Genomic DNA, 20,601 nt, shown 5'->3' with positions numbered 1-20,601 from the left:
CTTTTACCTGTATTACTGCAGTAGTCTCCCAACTAGTCTCTCTTCTGCTTATATCCCTTTATGTCTGTTCTCTACAATGCAGCCAGAGTGATCCTATTAAAACGTGAATTGGATAAAGTCACTCCTGTGCTCAACACTCACAGTGGTTTCCCATTGCTCTATAAGTAAAAGCCAAAGGCTATACAGTGGCCTGCAGGATGCTAGACATTCTGTTTAGGCCAAACCTACCTCTCAGCTCTCACCTCCTTGCTTTCTCCACTCCAACCACACTGGATTCTTTGTTGTTTCTTAAACACTTAATTTCTCCTCAGGACTTTGTACATGTTGGTTCCTCTGCGTGGAATGTTCTTCACAGAAACAGCCACAGTAGCAGCCATATGCTACCACAAGTCTAAAGAGATCTTAGAAATGATATCCAAAAAAAGGCTGAGGAAAACTGCTAAGCAGTGGAACAGGAGCTCACTCCCTAATTCAACAGAGGTTTGCTCTCAGTGGGGAAGGAGCAAAGGCTCCTTCCTGAATGCCTTTATGCCTCTGGACAACCATATTGACAGAACTCTGACAGCCCTAGTCACTCTATCTTCTGGAACATGACTACTGTACATGGCGAGACTTTTGCCTTCTTTCCTGGGTCTGAGTGAACTTTTCTGCCTGGAGGATTTAGATGTCTTCTCATACTTAGATGGGGATCTAGCATTTGGTGATTGCATTTTTCCAAGACCTGAACAGAACCTAAGGGAGCCATGGGCAGACTATGCATTCCATCCATATCAACGTTAGACTGGGATAAATCTCCCCTAATACATCCTTAAATACTTTTTAGGATAAGGTGAAAAACACATTCACCCATACATACATACAAAAGGAATCTCTTTTCTTTCAAGGATAAGGCCTTAGATTAAATAAATTTTGCAAGAAAATAGAAAGAACAATGAAGGAAAAGCTTGCCTCTAAAATAGATATGAAGCAGGAATAGATGGAAATCGTTTGTTTTTTTGAACTCTGTACAAGAGGATGTTGCCATAAACAAGCTAAAATAAAAGATTTCATGGAAGCCAAAAACACTGTAACTGAATGAAAGTTTATACAGGAGATAGTTAAGGAAAATTGAATCAGTGATATAGAGGAAATTCTTAGGAAAATAGTCTCAGAATGCAATGAAAAATAAATGAAGAAAATGAAAGGAATAAAGAAGGAAGGAGAAAGAAAGAGAGAGAGAGAGAAAGAAAGAAAAAAGAAAAGAAAGAAAAGAAAGAAAGAAGAAAGAGAGGGAAAGAGAAAGAAAGAGGGAAGGAGGCAGGCAGGCAGGCCACAGGCAGGCAATTTAGAGATAAGAGATCCAAATAGGTCCCTGAAGAAGAAAAAAACAAACAAACAAAACAGGAGCATTAATCAAAGTTGTGACAGAAGAAATCTTTCTTGCTCCTAAATAAGTCCTAAATTTGGAAATCAAGAGGGTTTACCATATCCCAGGCAAAAATTTTTGAAAGGAAGTCTATACCCAGTTATCTTATTGTGAAAGTTGTAGATTTCAGAAATGGGGAACAAAAACCATTCAGGCTAAAAAACAGTTGTCCTCAACTTCTGAGTCTGTTTTGTGCTGCTACAACAGACTGAGTCATTTATAAACAACAGAAGTTTATTTGGCTCACAGTTCTGGAGGCTGGGAAGTTCCAGATCAAGGGGCCAGCATCTGGCAAGGGCCTTCTTGCTGTGTCATCCCATGGCAGAAAGCAAAGGGCAAGAGAGCATAAGAGCAAGAGAACAAACTCACAGCTTCAAATCCTTTTATTATTGGCATTGATCCATTCATCAGGGTGGATCCCTCATGACCCAAGCACCTCCCAGTAGGTCTTGCCTCCCAACATTGTTATACTGGGGATTAAGTTTTGAACATATGCTTTTTGGGGGACATATTCAAACTATAGCAACTTCTTTACAGCATCAAACTTCTCAAGACAATGGAGGAATATTTCCAATGACTTGAGGGGGAAAGATTGCTATATTTAAGAGAAGTTGTCTCTCTTTTATAACACTGATCCCCTTTCTAAAAATTAATATGCTTACTAGATAGATCATTATGAAAGGAATCAAGATTAGGGACCCAAGAATGGGGAAAGGCATAGTGAGATAAGAACTGTATTAAAATTCATTAAATTCATGGATGGATGAATTTGATTATTAATATCCAAATAAAGAGAAAAAATACTGTGAAATAAGTGACTAACATAATTTTTACTATTTGAATTTATAACATTATCAAATTAAATATTTAAAATAAGAAAAAGGAGGACACAGGGACACAAAAACTCTTAATCCTTCTCTCATAATGGGGTCAAAAATTACTAATTTCACTTTGATATTAAGATAAATTTAAGCTCAGGAATGTTTTGCTTTCCTTTTTTCTTTCTTTTTTTTTTTTTTTTGAGATGGAGTCTCGCTCTGTCTCCCAGGCTGGAGTGCAGTGGTATGATCTCGGCTCACTGAAGCTCTGCCTCCCAGATTCACGCCATTCTCCTGCCTCAGCCTCTCGAGTAGCTGGGACTATAGGCGCCCACCACCACGCCTGGCTAATTTTTTTTGTATTTTTAGTAGAGATGGGGTTTCACCATGTTAGCCAGGATGGAATGCTTTTCTTTTATTTCCACAGCCTGGGCAACATAACAAGACCCTGTTTCTACAAAAAATAAAAAATCAGCTGGGTATGGTGGTGCACGCCTGTAGCCCTAGCTACTCGGAAGGCTGAGGCAGGAGGATCGGCTGAGGCAGGAGGATCACCTGAGCCCAGGAGTTCAAGGTTACATTGAGCTATGATTATGCTACTGCACTCCAGCCTAGGTGACAGAGCAAGACCCTGCCTCAAAAAAAAAAAAAAAAAAGATTGCTACAAGTACAATTAAAAGTAAGATGTCCGTTATTCACAGCTTTGTGGAAATATAAAAACAAATAACAAAGTCCAGAGTCTGTATAGCAAAAAGCATAACAGAAAAAAACATTAAACACTAAAGAGAATAAAATGAGAAAAGGCAGATAAAATAAATGTGAACTGTTTACATTCCTTTATTAAAACAGAGAATCAAATTGGATTTAGAAAGATTAAAAATAAAGATGGACAAAATATATCAGCCAAATGAGAAGGGGGAATAGAATTTAGGACTAAAAAAGTAGATAAAAAGAGTTATTTCAATATTTTATCAAAATATGAACTGCAAAAACATACAAAATATGAGTAGAGGTAAATAGACAACAGACAATTGTATTGAATTAAATGAATCTTAATTGCATTAAGAGCATGAAGTCATTATTATTTGAAGCACTGTTAAAGAATCTAAGAACTTATGAGGTATACAGTATTGAGCGTAATTGAGGTTAAAAGTAAATCTATGATAACAATTGTTTGACCAATTAACAAAATTTGATTATGGACTACAATTGAAAGTATTCTATCAGTGTTAGATTTCCTGAGTTTGACTACTGTACTGTGGTTATATAAGAGAAAATCTTTGTTCTTAGGAAATACATACTGAAATATTTAGGGGTAAAGGAACATAATATATACAACTTATTCTCAAATGGTTCAGGAACAATACTATATGTGACTGTTGTGTGTGGGAGAGATATAAAAGGGAAGAGAGAATGATAAATGTGGCAGAATTTTTTAAATTGGTGAATACTTGTGAAATGCTCTTTAAATTGTTCTTGTAACTTTTCTGTAATTTTGAAGTCATTTTAAAATAAAAAAATTAATACAACAACAAAAAAGTAAATCTATGATAACAAACCAAAAATGAAATTTTAAAACAATTATATTTATAATAGCATCAAAAAGAAAATCATACTTAGGAATAAATTTAACAAAAGAAATACAAAAGTTACACTCTGAAAACTACAAAATATTACTTAAGGAAATTAAGTAAGACCTACATACACAGAAAGACATCATATGTTCATGGATTAGAAGATTTAATATTTTTAAGATGGCAATATTCTCTAAATAGATTTACAGTTGATGCAATCTTATCAAAATCTCAGCTGGCTTCCTTGCAGAAGTTGACAACCTGATCTTAAAATTCATGTGGAAGTTAATGGGACCCATAATACCCGAAACAATATTTAAAAAATAAAATGAAATTGGAGGACTCACACTGCCTGATTTCAAAACTTACTACCAAGCTGTAGTATCAAGAAATGTGGAATTGACATAGGGCTAGATATATAAAGAAATGGAATATAACTGAGAGTCTAGAAAAAAACGCTCACACTTATGGGAAATTGATTTTCAACAGGGTGCCAAAACAATTCACTGGAGAAAATAATAATCTTTTCAACAAATGGTGCTGGAACAACTAGATATTCACACACAAAAACATGAAGTTTGGCCCCTACCTCATAACATATACAAAAACTAACTCAAAGTGGATTAAAAACCTAAATGCAAGGGCTAAAACTATGTAGCTCTTTGAAGAAAATATAGATGTATATCTTCATGACTTTGGATTAGGCAATAGTTTCTTAGATAGGACAACAAAAGCATAAGAACCAAAGAAACTATAGATTGAATATCATCAAAATTTAAAACTTTTAAATTTTGTGCTGCAAACAACACTATCAAGAAAGTGAAAAGACAACCCACAGAATGGGAGAAAATTTTTGGAAATCATATATCTGAAAAGGGAATATATAAGGAATCATTGCAACTCAATCATAAAAAGGTAAACCCATTTAAAAAATGGGCAAAGAGGCCAGGCGTGGTGGCTCACGCCTGTAATCCCAGCACTTTGGGAGGCCGAGGCAGGTGGATCACCTGAGGTCAGGAGTTCGAGACCAGCCTGGCCAACATGGTGAAAGCCCGTCTCTACTAAAAATACAAAATTAGCCGGGTGTGGTGGCACATGCCTGTAATCCCAGCTACTCCGGAGGCTGAGGCAGGAGAACTGCTTGAACTCAGGAGGTGGAGGTTGCAGTGAGCCAAAATCACACCATCACACTCCAGCCTGGGCAACAAGAGCAAAACTCCACCTCAAAAAAAAAAAAAAAAAAAAAAAATGGGCAAAGGATCTGAACAGGCATTTTTCCAAAAAAGATCCACAAATGCCCACTAAACACATGAATGGATTTTCAAAACCATCAGCCATCAGGGAAATACAAATCAAAACCTCAATGAGATACTACTTCACACTCATTAGGAAGGCTATAATAAAAGATAGGTAATAAAAAGTGTTGGCAAGGATATGGAGAAATTGGAATCACCATATATTGCTGGTGGAAATGTAAATGGTCCAGCTACTTTGGAAAACAGTCTGGCAGTTCATCAAATGGTTAAACATAGACATACAAGTGACCCAGCAATTTTGCTCCTAGGTATATAACCAAAAGAAATTAAAAACAAGTCCACACCAACACTTGTCCATGAATGCTCACAGCAGCATTATTCATAATGTCAAAAAGTAAAAACAATCCAAATATTCATCAACTGATGAATAAAATGTGGTATATACATTCAATGGGATATATGCTATGAAATGAATGTCCAGAATTGGCAAAACTGTGGGGACAGAAAGTAGATTGGTGTTTTCCTAGGACTCAGAACAGTGGGGGCCATGTAGGGAGGAAATGGGGAGTGCCCATTAATAGGTATGAGGTTTCTTTTCAGGGTGATAAAGTGTTCCAAAATTGATTGTGGTGGTGGTACACAATCCTGTGAATATACTAAAACCACTGAATTGTCAACTTTAAGTTGGCGAATCGTATGATATGTGAATTGTGTCTCCAGATAATAAGATCAACAACTATGGATTTGAATCTCAACTTCAACACTTACCAACTGAGAGACTTTAACAATTGAGTTATTTAACAGTAAATAATACCAACCTCCTTGGATGGTTGGAGAACTGAATTAACATCTGTAAGGTGATTAGAATAGTGTGTGAACCAATGTCCACTATAAGCCTGTGTGTTAACTAACTAAAGCCACCAGCACTTTCTTTCATTAAACACTTACCGTATTCGTTTTCTTTGCCTGCTATAACAAATTACCATAAAAAACTCAGTGGTTTAAAACAACACACATTTATTCTCTTACAGTTCTGGAAGTCTGAAGGCTGAAATCAGTTTCACTGGACTGAAATCAAGGTGTTGGTAGGACTAAGCTCCTCTCTACCCATCAGAGAATATTATGGTTGGAGATAAATTACCATATAATTGAAAAGACTGGATTGATTAATAAATATCCAATTTTATATCCTAAAAACATACAGCTTCTTCACAAGTGTTCATAGATTTACACAAATCCACTATATGCTTAGTTACAAGGAAACCTCAGAAATTATAAAGCCATATTCTCTAACCATCATGGAAAAAATGAAAAATTAATTATAATGGCAAACAAAAATAAAAATCATTTACAATCTTTTAAAAGTAATATTCTGGGCTACAGAGAATAAAAATGTGATGTCAAACTATTTAGAAAATGATGACACCACCTATAAAAATGTGTTGGATCTATTCACAGTAAGAACAGATTCAGAAAAACTATCAGAGGCCGGGTGTGGTGGCTCACACCTGTAATCCCAGCATTTTGGGAGGCCTAGGCAGGCAGATCACTTGAGTCCAGGAGTTTGAGACCAGCCTGGGCAACATGGTGAAACGCCGTCATAACAAAAATAAATAAATAAATAAATAAATAAATACAGAAAAACTATTATAAGTATGGCAGGAAAACTTGAATACCTTTATATGATAAAGCATGCACATAAGTTGATTAAAAACATCAAATCCAAATAAGTATTATAATAAACAGGAAAAGGATGTGAAAAGTATACAAAAGAAGTATATCGTGAAAAATGTCAAATTTACTGTAACTAAGAAATACAAACTAAAACAATCTAAAAATTGATAAAATTATTTAAAAACAAAAACACCAAAGCTGTCAGGGATGCCGCAAAACAGGAACTGCTTTTGAGAGCATGAAGGGCCCAACCTTTGGGAATGCAACCTGGCAACAGTAATCAAGAACTTTAAAAAACATTAACAAGTTTCAATCTAGTAAGTCTATTTCTGGGATCCTGTCCTCAGAGTGCAATCCTACATATGGAAAAAACTTCCTGCACGAAGACATTTATTGGAAATGGAAACATCCTCAATATTCAATAACAGGAGAACTGTTAAATAAACTATGTGACTATAAAAATTACGCTAACAAAGACCACGCTATAAAATGGAAAATACATGTGCTTCACTGCTACAGTAAAACCAGGCTTTAAAACTGCATATATAGCCTAATGATCATGGTGCCATCTCATAACTTTTCAAGGTCCTATTCAAGTGAATGCCAAATGAGAGAAACAACCCAGGCATAGTAAAAAAAAAAAAAAAAAACTGCCAGGAAATGGCACCAAAATATTACAAGTGATTGTTTTTCTTCCCTACTGTAATCTATAGTATCATGTTTTCTTTAATGGGCATGTGCTATGTTACTTGTATCCTCACGGACATAAAGCAATGCTTTACATCCTTCCTATGAATCAAAAGGAAACACTTCTTTTTTTTTTTTTTTTTTTTTTTGCTTCTTTTTAAATTTTTTTAAACCAAGCAGTGGTTATGGAAGGAAACACCTCTTTGTGTAACAGGGCATGTACTGCCATTGTCGGTCTCTAAAGTCACTTTGATATTCTAACAAAAACAGCATGTTTCATACATGTCAGACAACCTCTACTCTGGATTTTTTTCTCCAACAACTTATTTTCTCTTCACAACCCCCTCAAGTTTTCAAGCCTAAAGAAATTCCATCGGTTCTCTCTGCACCCACTTTCCTTGCTTTGCTCCTAGAATTATTCCCACCTTTCTTCTGCAGAGCGTAGACAATGCCTCAGGCACACTGTTGCCAGTCTCAGAGCCCTGAGTCCCTGCTACCTCTAGCTCCCTAGGACTCCAACACCCAGCACAAGATTCTGCAGGCAGCCACACATTCTGCTCCAGTACTTCTCAAGTTGAAGGCAGAGAATAAGGGAAGTTTAGGGAAGCTTGGAGCCATGGAGAAAAGGTGGAGACATGCAGGAAATCTAACACAAGGCCTTTTTGTGTAACAGTAGTTTTTGTGTGCTGAAGATTCCAGTTTCTAGGATTTGGCAAATTGGGAGCCTCAATTTCCTGTTCTAGGGCATATATTTGCTGAATGAATAAATGAATTAGGCTTCCCATCATCCTGCAATGACAGCTGACCAGTGACTAGAAGTGGCAGCTTGGTGAGGGAGTAGAGGGTGGGAAGAGCTTGGTCATTTAGTACCAAAATAAGCCCTGAGACTAAGGCATGCGATGACCCTGCCACATTGCCAGTCAAAGTGTGGTCTGTGGAGGGGCAGCATTATCATCGCCTGGGAACTTGTTAGAAATGTAGACCTACTTCAGAGCTATTGGATCAGAATCTGCATTTTTAACAAGTTCTCTAATGATACATACCCATGCTAAAGTTTGAGAAGCACTGCTTCAGAACATATGCACACACACATGCACACACACACCAAAATCACCAAGACAAACAAGTGACTCCACTCTTGCACACTTCACCAAACCATCAAAACATTTAGTGATTCTTCACCACAGGGGCTGCCCTTGATTTTGGCCTTCCTCCGAAGTACTTAAAAGAATAGACTCTATGGCTGGGCGCGGTGGCTCACGCCTGTAATCCCAGCACTCTGGGAGGCCGAGACGGGCGGATCATGAGGTCAGGAGATCGAGACCATCCTGGCTAACACAGTGAAACCCCGTCTCTACTAAAAATTACAAAAAATTAGCCGGGTGTAGTGGCAGGCGCCTGTAGTCCTAGCTACTCGGGAGGCTGAGGCAGGAGAATGGCGTGAACCTGGGAGGCGGAGCTTGCAGTGAGCTGAGATCGCGCCACTGCACTCCAGCCTGGGCGACAAAGCGAGACTCCGTCTCAAAAAAATAAAAATAAAATAAAATAAACTCTATGTAATTTACTCCAGGCCTCACCTTCACTCTACACAGATGGAGCCCATCACCTCTGGACAGTAGTTGGTGAGATTAAACGCTAGTGCCCTTGAGTACCATTACCAGTTATAAAGAGCGGAGAAACAACCAAAAAGACAACACAAGAGGGAAAGCACTCTCAAAATGCAATTTGACCAAGTAAAGGCAATACCAATCACAATGATTTATAAAAACTGTTTACCAGATGTATGTTATTACCCCGCAGTGCAATCATGATTAAGGAAATCATTTAATGTGCAGCTGATTGCTTTGTAAAGGCTTATTTGATTACACGACCCATAGTGAAGGATAAACTCTGTACTTCTGCCTTCAAATCTCCAAGATGGACATGTAAGTAGGTTGACTGCTCAGAGCTTGGGGAAAAAGGGGGCTTTTTACTCTTAAATCTACACTATAGTTAAGGTAAAAGAGAGAAAAGATCTTCAAGCACTGCTGGGAGGGTGAAGGGGCTTGCCATGGGCACCAGATTCTACTCATCTTTCTAGATCCAACTGAAGTGTCCCATCCTTTGAGAAGTTTCTCCAGAAGCCATCGCTCCCTATTCTGCTTCTCATGGCACTTTCTCTTGTATTATTATTTTTTATTTTTATTTTGTTAGAGACAAAGTCTCATCATGTTGCCCAGGCTGGAGTGCAGTGGTTATTCACGGGTGCAAATATAGCACATTACAGCCTCAAACTCCTGGGTCCAAGCTATCCTCCTGCCTCAACCTCCTGAGTAGCTGGAACTACAAGCGTGCACCACTGTGTCATGGCACTTTGTTTAGACTTACATTACAGCTCTTGAGGAGGTAGAACGTATCCATTAGGATCCCAGACTTTGCAGCCTAACCACATCAGTCAAAATTTCCCCTCTGCCTATTATTAGCTGTGTGACCTTAACCAAATGACCTCCTTCCACAGCTGGAAGATGCAGAAACCAATATCATGGAATTTTTGTAAAGATTACATGAGACAACACACATTACAATGTTTGGCACATAATAAATAATCAATGTTAGCTATTATTATTAGCACTTCCCAGCTATTATTATTAGGCTTCCCCACTAGACCGTGAGCAAACTGTTTATCCAAGGATCTGTGTGGCATGGGAACTTACAAATGGTAGACACACAATAATATTTGTCAAAATGGTTTGAAGGTATGCCAGGAAGAGGAAAGGGAGGGTGCTGGAAAAAACCATAGCGTACTTTATGATTTTTCCCAGGGCCAACTTCTGTAGTGTTTGTTTTTATTTCATTACCAGAGTACATTATCTCAGACAGCAAGGTTGCTATAAAGTAGGGCTAGAAAGACACTATTTATGGAACCAGATGTTCTGTTCAGAGAAAGCAAAGTTGGCTATGAGGCATCTGAAATCTCCAGTTTGGCCCTTGGCTGAGCAGGGAGTAGGGGCTGAAGTTCAGCCAGAGCTTCACTTGCCCAACAGGGTGCCCTGGCATGGGGTTACATTAGCTCTGAAAATCATCCACCCAGAGGGATGCATTTTGTTTTTCAGTGTATCCACATAGAGGGACGTCTTTACAGATTGTGCCAAAGATCTATATGTACCAGTGGGGAACCCTACTGCAAACTCAAAGGTCCCCTTTTAAACAAGCCTCTTGAAGGTCTCAAATGAGCATCAGCTAAAATAATAATGCTTCACTTACTAAATATTTATTGAGTTCCCATTAGGGAACTCAAGGTGCTAATGGCTGACAAGGACCTTTTGGACTTGCACAAGAGCCTGGTGTGTACCACCTTCTAAGGAAAGCTTGAGATGTTCTCTGAGAGGAACACCAAATTCAAGAACCTGTCCCAGGGGCTGATGAATGTGGCTGTCAAGCTGACCCACAATAAGTACGTCAGAGGACCTCACAGACCTCATGGAGAAGTTCATTGAAACCTGACACCTTAACCATTGGTTGCTGAATGACATGTGCTCTTCCTGAATCAGTACTCAGCATCTGTCCACTTCCTGCATGGCTTCTGGCCCTCTATGACTGCTATATGGTCATCCTCTGTGGCTACCTCCTGTACCCCTATCATGACTGAGGCCCCTCTCCCACCACTCTGCCCACACTGATGAGAAAGTTGTCATAAGTTTAGAGACTAAAAATAAAATTGCACTAGACACTGCAGATCTAAAGGTGAATACAGAAAATATAATTGGAAGGGAGAGAAGGTGATGCAGAGGGCAGGAGCATGGACAAGTATGATGAGTGCCACCTTAGGCATAACTGATGAGGTACTATAGAAGCATCCAAGATGGGGGCTAATCTAGACTTGAAGGATTAGAGAAGGCTTAAAGGGGAATAACACCCAATATGAGGCTTCAAGCAGTGATAGCAAATGTTAATATTTATTTAGCAATACTATATATCAGGCCCTGTTCTAAAAACTTTGCATGAATCCCTCATTCAGTCCTTACCACAACCCTGGAAGATAGATGTTACTGTTATTCTCTTCATGTTACAGATGATGAAACTAAGGCACACAGTAAATGGTGGAGCTGAAATTCAAACCCAGGCAGCTCGGCTCCAGACTAAAGGGGAAGCAGAGTACCAGACAGGCCCTTAAAACAGAAGAAAGCGCCTAGCTTCAGTCTGAGGAAAGATGCAGTTCCTTTGGGGAACTGAAAGCAACTCAATAAGGCGCAGCTTGGGGTGGGGACAGACGTTCAGAGATGACTGGGTCTGCTCTGTAGGTTGGAAGAAAAACCAGAAGCAGAGGGTTTCAGATCCAGTCCAAACCTTTTTTTTTTTTTTTTTTTTGAGACAGTGTCTCACTCTCGCCCAGGCTGGAGTGCAGTGGTGCAACCTCAGCTCACTGCAACCTCTGCCTCCCGGGTTCAGGTGATTCTCCTACCTCAGCCTTCCAAGTGGCTGGGGCTACAGGCGCACACCACTACACCCAGCTAATTTTTGTATTTTTAGTAGAGACAGGGTTTCATCATGTTGGCCAGGCCGGTCTCGAACTCCTGACCTCAGGTGATCCGCCCACCTCGGCCTCCCAAAGTGCTGGGATTACAGGTGCAAGCCACCACATCCAGCCCCCCAGTCCAGACTTTTGACAACTAGCTGTGACTGGTGTCACCAAACTAACCCCTTCTGACCTCAGTTTCTCCTTTTTGCAAAAGACCATAATAACAATACCTGCTTTTCATAGAGAATGGCCATGAGCACCAAATGAGGAAAATGTATGTGAACTTGAGTGCAAAGTACAAATTCCTTCACAGACTTAAGATTTTACCAGTATCACTTCCCCAGTAGCTTCAAGGATTTGCAAACCTGAAATCCACAATGTCAGGGCACCAGAAAAAGCAGAGAAACAGTATTGGGGAGTGGAAAAGCCCACCAGCCCTGCCTCAGACCACCTCCATCCACACTCAGCCCTTACTAACTATGAGATCTCAAGGCGAGTTATCCTCTCAGTACCTCAATTATGCCATCTGGAAAATGGGAATGTCAATGATAGCACTTGTAAGGTTCATGTGACAAGTAAGTAGCACATGTAATATGCTAGGTACAGCTCCCAACACAGAATAAAGACTTAGTCAACATTAACAGCTATCATTATTGTAAGTATTAAGAAATATGTTGGCTACTCATGCTATTCTTCCATGTTCTATACGGTATAAGCATGTGGGAATGTTAGAAGTTAGAGATGATAAAGAAGGAGGAGAAGAAGGTTTACAACCCTATACTCCCTCACTGCTGCAGAGATTCTTCCTGGCTCTCACACGCTGGCAAGCAGCTGGCTCTCCGTCCTGGCAGAAAATGCCCAAAAGAGGTAAAAGATAGAGACTGCACACCATCTGTGCAAACCAGGCTGCTCTTGTAGTTTTTAGACAAAATCTAAATGTAGTCAGATGTGACCTGCCCTTTTAAGATAGAATTATTCTATTTCCTCCCTCTACCCGTCCCCGTCCCCCACTCTGTCCCCCACATAAAACTCCCCCACATATCTCAAGAAACTTTCAGCATTTTGAAAGACATACTCTGGGGTCCTGTTGTGACAGCCTTGTGCCACATTAACTTCTCTGTCTTGTTCCCAGCAAAGAAGCCTTTGCTAATTTCACAACAGGAAAGCATGCAAGAAATTCGAGAACAAAACAAATCTACACGCAGAGCCCAGCATCTTCAAGCAAACACCCTGAGGTACAGACCCGAGGCTAGATGAGTCCGGACTGCAGATGAGGCAGCTGCCTCTTAAACTGCAAGGGGACTGAAAAAGTCATTTGCCTCTAAAAAACCAACTCTGAATACAAATTGATAATGAATATTCATGAGCCCCTCCAGCTTGCTCTAGAGCCACCCTTGACTGCAACCCTGGACTCTGCTTCCTAAAAAGTTTCCCAAAGCTCTTTCTCTGCCTCCTCTCAGAAGGAAGAGGGTGGGAAAGTTCATTCAGGGCTTTTTGCCTCCAGCTTTCAAGTACTTGCTTTTTGGTCTGGGCTTTTATTTTTCCTTCTATTTTTTTTTTCTTAAGGATTCAGATCAAATCAATTTTGGTCTTACCCTTTGTATCTTCCATAAGTAGCAGCTTTTGTTTTCCTCCTCTTTCCTCGTCTTTCCCCCCCCAGCCTCTGCTTGCTGTGGTCCGTCTCCGTGAGAGAGGTCCTCAAGGAAACAGAGATATAACAGACCCTTGGGCTCGTGGGAGGGGCTAAATTAGCCGGCCCCGTTTCGGAAGGAACCTCAAACCCTGTCTTTTTCATTGACTAGAAAGGACAGATTGACTGAGGACTCCAGCAGCTCATTTTCCTAAAGTTACTCGAAGCCTTTTCCAGGTTGTAATTTCTTGCATCCTTGAAGCAATGTATATTCAAATCTCTCTCTCTTTCTCCCTTCTTCCCTCTCTCCCTTACTCCCTCCCTCTTCATCTCTCTCTCCCTCTCTTCGTTATAGAAATCCCTTTTTCCCCCTTGAAAAAGTCATCTCAGCTGCAAGCAAAAAAAGCTATTTCCTTACTGCAATTATGAAGCTAGATAATAAGAAAGTTGTTACCTTGAAACCCGCTCGAAAAACTGAAAGTCAAGAACAATTCTTCCCTCCCCATAAAGCCTCTGGTCCCATGACCAGCAATCCTTTCTCAAGGCTCATTAGAGCAAAGAGCAACAGGTGACCCAAGCGATGAGTTTCCTGCAGGAGACGCTGCGTTATTGGTTGGAAGGCTGGGTGGAACCACAGAGGAGCTGCTCAATGGGAACCGCTGCCTGGCTATGAATTGATGAAAGTCATCCACCATTTCCCAACGTTGACTTCCTACCTTTGAAGTCTAATGAGCATGAATTACCACATCCAGACCGTCAAGATTACCCCAATGTAGATGAGAGCCTGACCAAATTATTTTTAAACTGTGTAACAAAATTATTTTGAAATCAAAACAAGGGCTAATCCTTTGAAAGGAAGGTAAGTCCTCAAGTCCCAAGGCGACTTGGCAGCTTCTCCCTCCACAAGGCTGTTGCAAACCTTAGCATTTCAGGTCTGAAAGATACCTCAGACATTGAGTCTAAAAGAGGTTAGAGATGTGGAGAGGTTAAGCCACCTGCTCATGCTCACATACATGGTCTCTCTTATTTGCTACCATGTTCCCCAGCACCTAATACAGTTTCTCTCACAGCATGGGCTCTCAATAAATATTTGATGAATGGCTGAAAAAAATGAATGAATTGCAGCAAAGCAGAAATGTAGATCTGTTTTCCTGTTTCCTAGTTCTTGATTTTTCTACATTGCTTGTCTGGCATGTAAATTTGTATCTAAAGCCAGTTATACCATATAAATCATTAAATTTGTGAGCCCGAAGGACTGTTTTGACTCTATGTAGAAACTATATTCTCCAGCGAGCTTTCAGTCATACTTTAATAAGGACAAAGGATAACCTTTTAGTTTAGGCATCTCTGTTACTTTGCACGGTGCCACATGGTATATACTCAATACATTTTTTATACTTTAATAAATTTGGAGCTGTTTAACAATACCTTATTTCCGAAATGCTTTATAGTTACAGGATTTTGCATGTATGATAACAACTAATTACACTGAATGAAAGACTCAATGGATGTCTTCTCTCGAGTCAGTTTAGACTACATCTCTAATAATGAATATTGGTCTGATATTCATCCTGTTATGATAAAACTGATTTTTGGTGATATGATGGGATTTTTTGTAAAAACCAACAATATAATTGGTTTATGACTGCCTTTGTACTATTGTTTTGGAGAGAAATTTGAAAAGAGCATGTCCACAAAATAGTGTGCGAATTACAGAATGGAAACCAAAACATCAAAGCTAGAAAGAGAAAAGAATGATCAAAGGGAAGATCCAGAGTGGCTGAGGGGTAGACAGGAGAAACAGACAAACAAGTACCTGAGCTTGTCAATGAGAGACACACTTTGGTGGGTGCTGTGGCAACGGTTCTCTACTTTATTACATTAGGATATTAGGTTCCTAATATCCTAGAGACAAAACTCTTGTCTCCCAGGCTGGAGTGCAATGGAGCCATCTCAGCTTACTGCACCCTCTGCCTCCCGGGTTCGAGTGATTCTCCTGCCTCTGCCTCCAAGTAGCTGGGATTACAGGCGCCCGCCACCTTGCCCAGCTAATTTGTGTATTTTTAGTAGAGATGGGGTTTCACCATGTTGGTCAGGCTGGTCTCGAACTCCTGACCTCAGGTGATCCGCCCGCCTCAGCCTCCCTAAGTGCTGGGATTACAGGCGTGAGCCACCATGCCCGGCCTATTTTACTACATTCTTACATTCTTTTTTTTGAGACAGAGCCTCACTCTGTCATCCAGGCTGGAGTGCAGTGGCGTGATCTTGGCTCACTGCAACCTCTGCCTCCCGGGTTCAAGTGATTCTTGTGCCTCAGCCTCCCGAGTAACTGGGATTATAGATGCGCACCACTAAGCCCGGCTAATTTTTGTATTTTTAGTAGAGATTGGGTTTCACCATGTTGTCCAGGCTGGTCTCAAACTCCTGGCCTCAAGTGATCCACTTGCCTTGGCCTCCCAAAGTGCTAGGATTACAGGTGTGAGCCACAGTGCCTAGCCACAGTTCTCTATTTTAAACAAAATTAAAATTCAAGTTCACTTCAGTCATGTTGTATCAGACGTTGTCGACAAAAGGTTACTTTGACAATTGTCTCATTCTCTTTACATTTCATCAGGGAGAGAAAGAGTTAGTAAAAAGTAAATTGTTCTAGTACCCAACTTCTGGTTTAACCAGGAGAGGTAAAATCTCATTATAGTAACTAGCACTTCATAAATATTTGAAGTTCATCCAAACTGAATAGGGAGTAATAGAAACATAGTTTTAACCCCTAATTCATATTACATGAGCCTTTTGACAACATTTAATGCTTTTTATGGTAATATGCTCTGTGCTACAATTTAATCACGTTGTCCAGGTTCGCACCCTCCTCAGCATCATGAAAATACTATGGTTAAGTATATATTATCACCAATTCACACAAGAATAATTATAAAAGAGATGGGAGTTTGTGTGTATCTTTCTAAAGGCCTCAGAATTTATCTTAAAAAATAAATCGTCTTTCTCAACAAAAAATTATCATCAATTTTATTTTTTTTTGTAATAGAAAGTAGAAAATTAAAACTGCACTCAGAAAGATGGAAGGAGTTGTTAGAAAGGGGTAAAGATATTTGTCTGTCTTTTAATGATGAAATGGTCTTATAAAGTTCTTAGAATGGTAGAATTTTCATTTTTCCTACACCTTCATCCTCTTTCACTGTACCGGTTCATCCCCCTATGCATATAAAATATTTAAGTGATTCTCATTCTTAAAAACAAATTCTGTTGTTTAATGGTATGGATTATTAGTGTTGCAAGATGAATAAATTCTTGAGATTGGCAGCACAACAATGTGAATGTACTTAAAAATACTTAAGTATACTGTTAAAAATGATTAATATGGGCCAGGTGCATTGGCTCACCGTGTAACCCCAGCATTTTGGGAGGCTGAAGCAGTAGGTTGTCTGGAGGCCTGGAGTTTGAGACCAGCCTAGGCAACATAACAAGACCCCATCTCTACAAAAATAAAAATAAATTTTAAATGATTAATATGGTAACTTTTTTTTTGAGACAGAGTTTCGCTCTTATTGCCCAGGCTGGAGTGCAATGTCGCGATCTCAGCATCTTGGCTCACTGCAACCCCTGCCTCCTGGGTGCAAGTGATTCTCCTGCCTCAGCCTCCCGAGTAGCTGGGATTACAGGCATGCACCACCACACCCAGCTAATTTTGTGGTTTTAGTAGAGACAGGGTTTCTCCATGTTGGTCAGGCGGCTGGTCTCGAACTCCTGACCTCAGGTGATCTGCCCACCTCGGCCTCCCAAAGTGCTGGGATTACAGGCGTGAGACACTGGGCCCAGCAATATAGTAACTTTTATGTCTATTTTATCACAATTTTTAAAAAATTAATTAAAACAAAAACATCTCCTTCACAAACAAGCTACTTGAGACCATGGTCTACCTTTGCCTTCCTTCATCACCTCCATTCTCTCCTCATTCATTTACTCCTCCTTCCATTGCATTCCCGTTTCTCACCGCACCATGCCAATGAAACTGCCCTAAGATTGCCAATGGCCTGTAAAGCAAAGACCAATTTTTGTGTTTTATCTTCTTGGATCTCTGTAGCATGGGCCATTGTTGGCCTTCCTTCTTTCTTGAAAATTGATCTCTCCTTATTTTCCAGAACCCCCCTCGTGTCTGATTTTCCTCCTCCATCTGTGTATGATGGCTCCTTTTCAGTCAACTTTTGTGTCTTGTAAATGTTGGTATTCCCTAGACATTCACCCTTTGCCTTCTCTCCCTACTTCACTTATTCTACCTAGGTCATAACTTCTTATGCCTTTACATTTCTGCCAAGTCCACTCCCATGAGCACCAGATCCATATTTCCATCCACCTACTGGGTGTCAAGAGAATATCCCACAAGCAGCTCAAACTTAGCATCCAAACTGTACTCTGTATCTTTACTTCCAAATCTGCTCCCATCCAGTACCAGTATTCCCTACTTTTTTTTTTTTTTTTGAGACGGTGTCTCACTCTGTCGCCCAGGCTGGAGTGCAGTGGCACGATCTTGACTCACTGCAACCTCTGCCTCCCAGGTTCAAGCGATTCTTGTGCCTCCGCCTCCCAAGTAGCTGGGATTGCAGGTGCACACCACCATGCCTGGCTAATTTTGTGTTAGGAGAGACAGGGTTTTGACATGTGGTCCAGCCTGGTCTCGAACTCCTGACCTCAGGTGATAGGCTGCCTCGGCCTCCCAAAGTCCTGGGATTACAGGCGTGAGCCACTGCGCCCAACCCCTACATTAGATAATGGCACTACCATCCACCTAGTCACACAACCCAGCAACCTCAGGGTCCTCCTAGACCCCTCCCCACATCCCACATCTTATTGTTTACCAAATCCAATTGTTTCTATACCTTAAGATCTCTCAAATTCATCTCCTCTCTCCATTCCCGTCACTTCTGCCATAGTGCATACTCTCTCATCTTTCTGAAATCGATATCTGATAATGTCATTGGCAGACTTTAAAAATTCTAGTCTCCTTATCATGCATAAAATAAAATTTAAATTCCTGTCATAGAATATGTAAGGACTCTCTCTACCTCTCTAAACTCATTTCCTGTTATAGGCTTCCTGCACTCCAAAAACTGAATCTAATTCCAGGACCCATAATCCTTGTAAAACTCCGAATTTTTGTTTTGTTTTGTTCTGAGATGGAGTCTCGCTCTGTCACCCAGGCTGGAGTCCAGTGGTGCTATCTTGGCTCGCTGCAACCTCCGCCTCCCAGGTTCAAGCAATTCTCCTGCCTCAGCCTCCCAAGTAGCTGGGACTAGAGGTGCGTGCCACCACAGCCGGCTAATTTTTGTATTTTTAGTGGAGATGGGGTTTCACCATATTGGCCAGGCTGGTCTCGAACTCCTGACCTCGTGATCTGCCTGCCTTGGCCTCCCAAAGTGCTGGGATTACAGGCGTGAACCACCGCGCCTGGCCACAACTCTGAATGTATACAAGCTATTACCCTGCTCAGAATGCTCTTTCCCCTCTTATCCACCTGGTCCTCCTATATATCTTTCATGACTCAAATATCTGGTCCCCTGTGTTAGGCCATTTTTGCATTGCAATAAAGAAATACTTGAGACTGGGTAATTTATAAAGAGAGGTAATTGGCTCATGGCTCTGCAGTCTGTGCAAGAAGCATGGCACCAGCATCTGCTTCTGGTGAGGACCTCAAGAAACTTACAATCATGGCAGAAGGTGAAGGGGGAGCTGGTACATCACATAGCAAGAGAGGGAGCACGAGAGAGAAAGGGGAGGTGCCAGACTCTTAAACAACCAGATTTCAAATGAACTCATTTTCACCAAGTCATTCATGAGGGATCTGCCCCCAGGACCCAAACACCTCCCACCAGGTCCCACCTCCAACATTGGGGATCACATTTCAACATGAAATTTGGAAGTGACAAATATCCAAACCACATCATCCCCTGTGAAGTTTTGCCTGACCCATCCCCGCTCCTTTCCCACAGACACAAACACTGTGCTGACCCACAAAAGAGATGCCACTCGTGTTATCATGTTTTATAATTTCATTAACATCTCAGGCCTTAAACCTTGGAGTCACATTTGAATCCTCTTACCTTACAATCCAAGTCTAATCCTTTAGCAAATTCAGCGGGTCCTATCTTCCAGATACATCCAGGACCTGACCTCTTCTCATTACTTCTACTGCTACCACACTGATCCAAGCCACATCATCTCTCACCTGTATCCTGTATTATTGTGATAGCCTCCTCACTGGTCTCCTCCCAGATTCTACTCTTCAAACTCTTCAGCCTATTTTCAACCCAGAACCCATAATAATTCAGTTAAAAATTAAACAAAACAAAAGATTATGGAACTCTTTTGCTCAAAATTTATAAAAGGCTCCATCTCACCCCAAGAAAAGCCAAAGTCCTTCCAACTTCCCACCAGGAAGTTGGTCACCTCTATTTCTTTCCTACTACTGTCCTCTTCTTGCTCCCTCAGCTCTAGCCTCCAAGTCTTTGCATATGCTGTTCTTTCTGCCTGGAATGCTGTCCTCCCGAATATCCACATGGCTCATTCCCTCCTTCCCTATAGGTTTTTACTAAATCATTACCTTCTATCCCAGCACCAAGATGGCTATTTGTAAATGCTATTTTCTACTAAAATGGCCTAAGGCCCTTTGGAAAAATAGCTAACCAAGTCTGGGGCAGGAGGTATACCAGAAAGCAAGGACACTATCTAAAATTACTAGGGTTGTGTCAAAAGGATTCAGGAGCTAACTTTAAGTGGCTCCTACTGGCCAAAGTAGAAGAAAAGAAGACATTTGAGCAGCAATAAAAAGAATAACTGCAATGGATTGAAATGTATCAGATATATTGAGATCCACATAGTCATAATGACCCTATGAAGAAATCACTGTTCACCTTTAGAACGAATTCATTATTGTGAAAACACACAAGGTGGATAATAGCAACACTCAACCTCCCTTTGCTGCACAAACTATACCCCAGGACAACAAAATCATTGATGGGGAAAAGTGTCTTTAAAGTATTCCAGATA

General features: G+C 40.5%; 1 protein-coding gene across 10 annotated transcripts in view; it reads right to left on the bottom strand.

Annotated features, from left to right (window-relative positions):
* ENTPD1 (ectonucleoside triphosphate diphosphohydrolase 1) overlaps positions 1-20,601 on the bottom strand; it is a 207,694-nt gene that overhangs the window by 132,138 nt on the left and 54,955 nt on the right. The window contains exon 1 of one of the 10 annotated variants that reach the window (XM_034931196.3): positions 13,997-14,447. The exons of 3 other annotated variants lie outside the window; for them this stretch is intronic. In XM_034931196.3, coding sequence (XP_034787087.1) covers positions 13,997-14,048 — 52 coding nt within the window. In that variant the 5' untranslated portion in view covers positions 14,049-14,447. Of the gene's footprint in view, positions 1-13,507; positions 13,944-13,996; positions 14,448-20,601 lie in introns of those variants that run through there. 6 more of the 10 variants (XM_034931197.4, XM_003825399.6, XM_055093212.2 and 3 more) reach the window with 6 other exon arrangements.

The sequence above is a fragment of the Pan paniscus genome, chromosome 8 (assembly GCF_029289425.2).
Source record: "Pan paniscus chromosome 8, NHGRI_mPanPan1-v2.0_pri, whole genome shotgun sequence".
Classification (NCBI taxonomy): domain Eukaryota; kingdom Metazoa; phylum Chordata; class Mammalia; order Primates; family Hominidae; genus Pan; species Pan paniscus.
This window is presented reverse-complemented; position numbering and strand designations above follow the sequence as displayed.